The 5,951-nt window shown below is 42.2% G+C and overlaps 1 protein-coding gene across 1 annotated transcript; it reads right to left on the reverse strand.

The window, feature by feature from the left end:
- Positions 1–210: 210 nt before the first annotated feature.
- LOC137149877 (claw keratin-like) lies at positions 211–777 on the reverse strand. Its single transcript, XM_067543498.1, has one exon. The coding sequence runs from the start codon at positions 775–777 to the stop codon at positions 211–213; it is 567 nt and encodes a 188-aa protein (XP_067399599.1).
- Between the last annotated feature and the right edge of the window lie 5,174 nt (positions 778–5,951).

Consider the following 5,951-nt stretch of genomic DNA (forward strand, 5'->3'; position numbering starts at 1 on the left):
AGTCAGCAGGTGGTTGGGAAAGAGCTGGCAGGAAGCGTCGTAGATGGTAGTATTAGAAATAAGTCTAGGAGCCCAAGGTGCTGAACAGACACAGCTCACACTGAGTTCAAGTGGAGCCAGGCCTGTGCAGCACCGCGGGGAATCATGTCCAAAAAGGTCAGCCGTGAATCTGTAGTATCCTGGTCTTTCCCACAGATACTCCTGCCAAATTTAACATGGCCCACAGTTTCCACTCAGGTACCTGTGGCAAGATACCCCGGAGCCAGTTATTCCCCCGTGACCATAACGGCCTGGGTAACCGCAGAATCCCCTGTAACCGTAACCTCTCCCGTAACCACACAATCCCCCGTAACTTCCTCCGTAACCAGACAATCCTCCGTAACCACACAATCCCCCGTAACCTCCCCCGTAACCACACAATCCCCCGTAACCTCCTCCATAACCAGACAATCCCCCATAACCATAACGGCCCCCATAACCACCATAACCCCCTAAACCAGACAGTCCTCCGTAATGGCCTCCATAGCCATACAGGCCCCCTAAACCGAATGAGCCCCCGTAGCCGGCTCCAACCACAGGTGCTCCCACGGCTCCCACTTCGCTCTGCTGAGGGAAAGTGCTGAGAATTGGTCCTGGGAGGGTCACAACAACCGGTGAGGGTTGGATCACCAGTTCGGAGTCAGGGCACTGCCTAACGCACGGCTCGTTGCAGCTGCCGGTAACTGGAGCGGGCCGGGCCACGCCGCATTCTGGATAGCAGAGGCTGGAGCTAGTCATCTTTCTGTGATGGAAGTAAGCCTGAAACACAGAACAGGGAGTAGAGTAAAGAGAAGGTTGAAGTGCGGGTGGAAGAAAGGCTTAAAAGCTTTGTTATTGTTGTAGTGATGTCTGCGTGTGGCCTGAGAGAGGAGGAGTAAAGTTATTCCCTCATTGATGACTGTGTATTAGTTCCTATTTCCTCTTTCTATGCCTTTTGTCCACTCGCCCTATATTTCCCTCCCAGCCGACCCCTTTGAAGCCTTCTCCATGACTTTGTCTGAAAAACATCGCCTGGCACAATTGTAACCATTTCTCTGATGAACACCTGGGATTCGGTGTCCATTTTAGATATTTCTGAAGGAGGCCATGGCTCAGATGATGGCAATCATGTCCTTTCCTTTGATGATTAAACCTATATATGCAACCCAGTTGAGTCCAATATCAGAGTGTGACTCTATGGTTTAACAAACCATGTGAGTCACCAATATTTGGTGATGAATTAATAAAAGCTTTTCTTTTCTCCAAAGAAGTGACTAAGGATAAGACCCTCAGCTGGGGTAAAAGGAGGGACACCAAATTCTCTAGTTGTCAGTTTTTCCATTTACCTCTCTCCAACAGTGAGAAGTAACATATGCTTCAGAAGAAAGTAAAAGACCACTGAACTGTCCATGTATGGACTAATCTGGGAAAGCTTCTTCCTAATCTATGTTAGTGAAAAATGGCTAAGACATTTTCTAAAGTTACTTAAAAGATTTAAATGCCCTAATTCTGTTCCCAATTAATAGGAAATATGATTTCCAGTTGCATATGTTTCTCCAACCACCACCACCCTTTAACTTAAAATTATGAATTCGCTTGATGAATATGGAAGAACATGCTCATCCCTGACAAAAATTACAAAAGGTTTTTTCAAGATTGAGTCTTAAATGGAAATTCTTCGACATCTCTAGAGTAGATAGATATTGAGTCGGATTGGACTTACCTAGTTCACAGAGGAGATGAAGTGCAGAGAAGAGTTTAGAAGAGCCCTGAGTTGCGCGTGTTTTTATACAGTTTCTAGAAGTGCCTGGAGGATCTTCAATGCCATTTGTGGAGGATGTCCTAATTAGTTACCAAACAAACTTGATTGCTTTGGTAAATCCTCCTTTTGATGTATATGTTTAGGTTTCCTCTCAGCCACAGAAGACATGACATGCACCTTGCATCCTTCAGCTTTTTTTCATCTTCTAATTTATGGGCCAACTGCATTTCTCATGTCATTGCAATGACTTTCCTGGTGTTGCAATGAGGATGAATGTCAAGGTGATTCAGATTTAGATCAGTAGAACAACTGGGCGTCGTGAAGAGGATTCCAGTTTGGTCCTTTCAATTCATTCTGGTCTTGCTTAGAAACATTGAATAGTTCATTCTAAACATGCTAAGAAGGAGGGAGCCATTTTTCTGCATTCTCACCACCTCCATACCCAACGGCTCAAATCCAATTCCCTTAGCAAACAATAGCAAAATCCTATAGACGCAAATTCTGTGCCCTTGATCATGACCTAATTAAGGGAATGAATAAACAGACCTTGACCTCTATTCTTTAAAAGTGACTCTATTACTCAATGCAGAAGCATCTAATCCCAGTAAGAAGTTATTAATATGTGAACAATACAATCCTTAGTATGCGGGAAACCCCAGTAAATGTTTGTGAGGTGCTTTGAAAATCTGAGTTCTGAGAACACTGAAGAACTTCCAGCCTTAGCATTCTTACCATGCGTTTTGTGTACAGACTGTGTCAAGGAGTACTTCTTAAATGGTCAAATTGCTGTGGGATGAAAGTGGATTAATTCCAACTCTGACCAACCATTGGTATTCTGCAAAACCCTTCTCCTACAAAAATCTTTTCACCCATTATTAGAATAATTATTAAAGTAGAGAATACACCCTCAACATGATTTTTTCTAACCTGAGGAGCATCAAATGCCTTCTCTCAATTATAAGGCACAGACCGTCATTGAGGTGTATAGAAGTGCACTGACGTACACTGGTTCAGCATCTTCCCCTTGAGCTTTAGAAAAGGAATGTTTGTTTTAGAAAGGAAATGATAAGCTTTTTGCTTGAAAATCAAAGAGCCTCAAATTCGGAGACTCGGAATCATGAGCTGAGTGTTTGAATGACATCAGGAATTTTAACATGCTTTTGTAACATCGATTGTCTCCCCAGTTTTGGGCATTTATTTTCAGGAAAAAATTCTACTATTTAAATAATACAACACTGTGGACACATACAATTTTAATGAGCATGAAGTGCTTTGAAGTCCTTTGATTTGATTTGATTTAATGACAACAGGAATGTAAATGGCCCATAAGCTCTGCTAATGAAAGAGAGCTGGAGTGTGTAATGTGCACGTCATACTATGTGGAGTTAGGAACAAATGAATTGCCACAAATACGGAGGAAGAAATGACTGATTTGAAGCGCTTATTCAAAGTTTGTTGTGTAATCAGTTGAGTTTGTCTGGAACAAGAATATCTATTTCTATGATGGACATCTGGGATTCTGTTTCCATTTTTGGCTTTTCTCGAAGAGGCCATGGCTGGGAGAATGGTAATCAAGTCCTTTCCTCTGTATGTAAACCATTTGAGTCCAGCATCATAAGCCATGTGAGTCACGAATACTTGGTGATGAATTAATAGAAACTTTTCTTTTCTCCAAACAAAGCATTTAGGAGAAGATCCTCAGCTGGGATAAAATGGATTCAGGCCCACTGTCTTTCTTGGAGTGACACTAAATTCTCCATCTGAGGATAAGAGTCTTCAGTGGGTATTTCTGCTCCTGGAAGAACATAGGAATTGCTAGACTGGATCACACTAGTTATCAGGATAATCTAATTAATAGGAAATATGTTTCCTATTTGCATATGTTTCTTCAATCCCCCTCCTTACCTAAACATCATGAATCCACTAGATAATTATGGAAGAATACGCTCATCCCTGACAAAAATCAGAAAAAGCTTGTTCAAATTCATTCTTAAAAGGAAATGGACCATTTTGTGATGACCTAAAGTTAGTAAGAGGTTGGGTCGGATTGGATTTACACAGTTCATCGAGGAAATGAAGTGGAGAGAAGCGTTTAGAAGAGCCCTGAGTTGTAAGTGCTCTTATACAGTTTCTAGGATGGCTTGGAGGATCTGCGATGCCTTTTGTGCAGAAGGTCTGAATTAGTTACCAAACAAATGGGATTGCCTTGGTAATTCTCCTTTGGATGTAGGTGTTTTCCTCAGAGTCTTTGACTTTGGGGCTAATGTCAACCTCAGAGGGTGTGACATGCGTGTTTCACTCTTCAGCTTTCTTTTATCCTTAAGTTGTAGGGGCCAACTGCATTCTTCATGTCATTCCACTGACTTTCTTGGTGTTGCAATGAGGATGAATGTCAAGCTGGATTAGTAGCACAACTCACCGTCGTGAAGAGGAATCCAGCTTGGTCCTTTGCATTGATGCTGGTTATGTTAAGGGGCATTGGGCAGTTCATTCAAAAACTGCTGGGAAGGAGAGAGCCATTTTTCTCACCACTTCCATCCCTAACGGGTGAGATCCAATTCCCTTTGCAATCAGTAGGAATCATTCCATTGCCTCCTTTTGATGTAGCTTTTTTCATCAGGGTTCATAATTATTGGGCTTATCTCAGCCTCAGAAGGCATGATGTGAATGTTACACTCTTCAGCTTTGTTTCATCATTAATGGGCCAACAGCATTCCTCATGCCATTTTACTAACTTTGTTAGTGCTGCAAGAAGAATGAATGTCAAGTTGATTCAGAGCTGCATTAGTAGCTCAACTGGCTGTCACTGAGGGGAATCCAGTTCGGTTCTTTCAATTTTTGCTAGCCGTGGTTAGGTGCATTGTACCTTAGTGCATTCTATACCTTAAAGTGGATTGCAAGACTCTATGGCTCAGCAGATCAGAGTATGTTTCACACAAAAGTTCCACAAAAATTCATTACAAGAAAATGAAAAATAAATCCAGAATTAGCCTCTCAAAGAATGGCTCTCATGTTGGTGATGTAGTTGGAAGACATGAATGGGAGGTGTCTAGTATTTAATTGTTATTGTTTGACATGAGTAGTCCCAAGATTTGGGGTTTTGTTCTGACTCTGCTAATCACTCACTCTCTGACCTTCATCTCAATGTGCTTCTGTTTATCTCTGTCTAAAACAAGTGTAATTATAACTTTAACGGTGGATTTTATGAAGCTTCCTCTCATCTAAGTATTTCAAAGCACTTCAGAAACACTCATTAAGTTTTAAACTGCCTACATATGTATTATTATAATAGTAATAGCCATTTTACTGGGATTATATGGTCCTTAATTGAGGATAAATTAGAAAATTGTATGTCAAGATTCCAGATGTCATGCCATACTCAGTTCATAATTGCTAGTCTCTGAAATTGGGGCTCTTTGATTTTCTTTCAGTGCATCTTTGCATTTCCCTTTTATATATATTTTAAAGTATAAGAGGTGGATGCTGAGCCAGTGGAAACCAGCACAGATCCATCACCTTCAAGTTGTAGGAAGGCACTTTGTCCAGCGCAGGTCAGAGAAAAGCGTAATCTGCACCTCCACCCACAACTGCTTTGATCCAGTTGTCATCAGTTATTCAGGGTGTGCGTGCTGGTGTGAGCTCCCCTCTGGATGCAATCACAGCTTCTGCAGCTAGCTGCATCGTCAGACCTCGTTAAGCACGACTTGTATATTACCACGGACTCAGTTAAACAGCAAAGACGCTCGGCCAGGTTTATTGCAAGTGAAGCATGGCGCTAGCGCCCCATAGATGCTACAGGTACACTAGGACATGTATGCTCGTCACAATGGACTGGCTCAGTTAACGCAGGGACTTTCCGATATCCCGCAGGCCGGACAAAGATGCTCCTGCTGGGACCCCTTTCTTATACCCGGATACAAACTAGTTTCACATTGCATCTCTGACATCTCGGGTATTGTTCCATACCTTGCCTTCAGATCAAGCACAACATTTTCATCTTTCAACCTGTCTCTTCTATCTTAAGGTCGGGGTGTTTCTGTACTGTCCCTCATGATTTTGTTTGTGCACCACTGTATCTTGGGGGAGCCTGTTCTCCTTCCCTCTATTGTATTTCTGTTTGGGGAGCTCTTGCACTGTTTCTCATGACTGCGTTCCTGCAGTTAGCATGTAT

Source organism: Emydura macquarii, unplaced genomic scaffold, assembly GCF_026122565.2.
Source record: "Emydura macquarii macquarii isolate MOO-44397 ecotype Brisbane River unplaced genomic scaffold, CSIRO-AGI_Emac_v2 contig_891, whole genome shotgun sequence".
Taxonomy (NCBI): domain Eukaryota; kingdom Metazoa; phylum Chordata; order Testudines; family Chelidae; genus Emydura; species Emydura macquarii.

What these genes read in the sequence shown, in the direction of transcription:
- LOC137149877 (XM_067543498.1), bottom strand. Translation starts at nt 777, where the DNA reads ATGACTAGCTCCAGCCTCTGCTATCCAGAATGCGGCGTGGCCCGGCCC.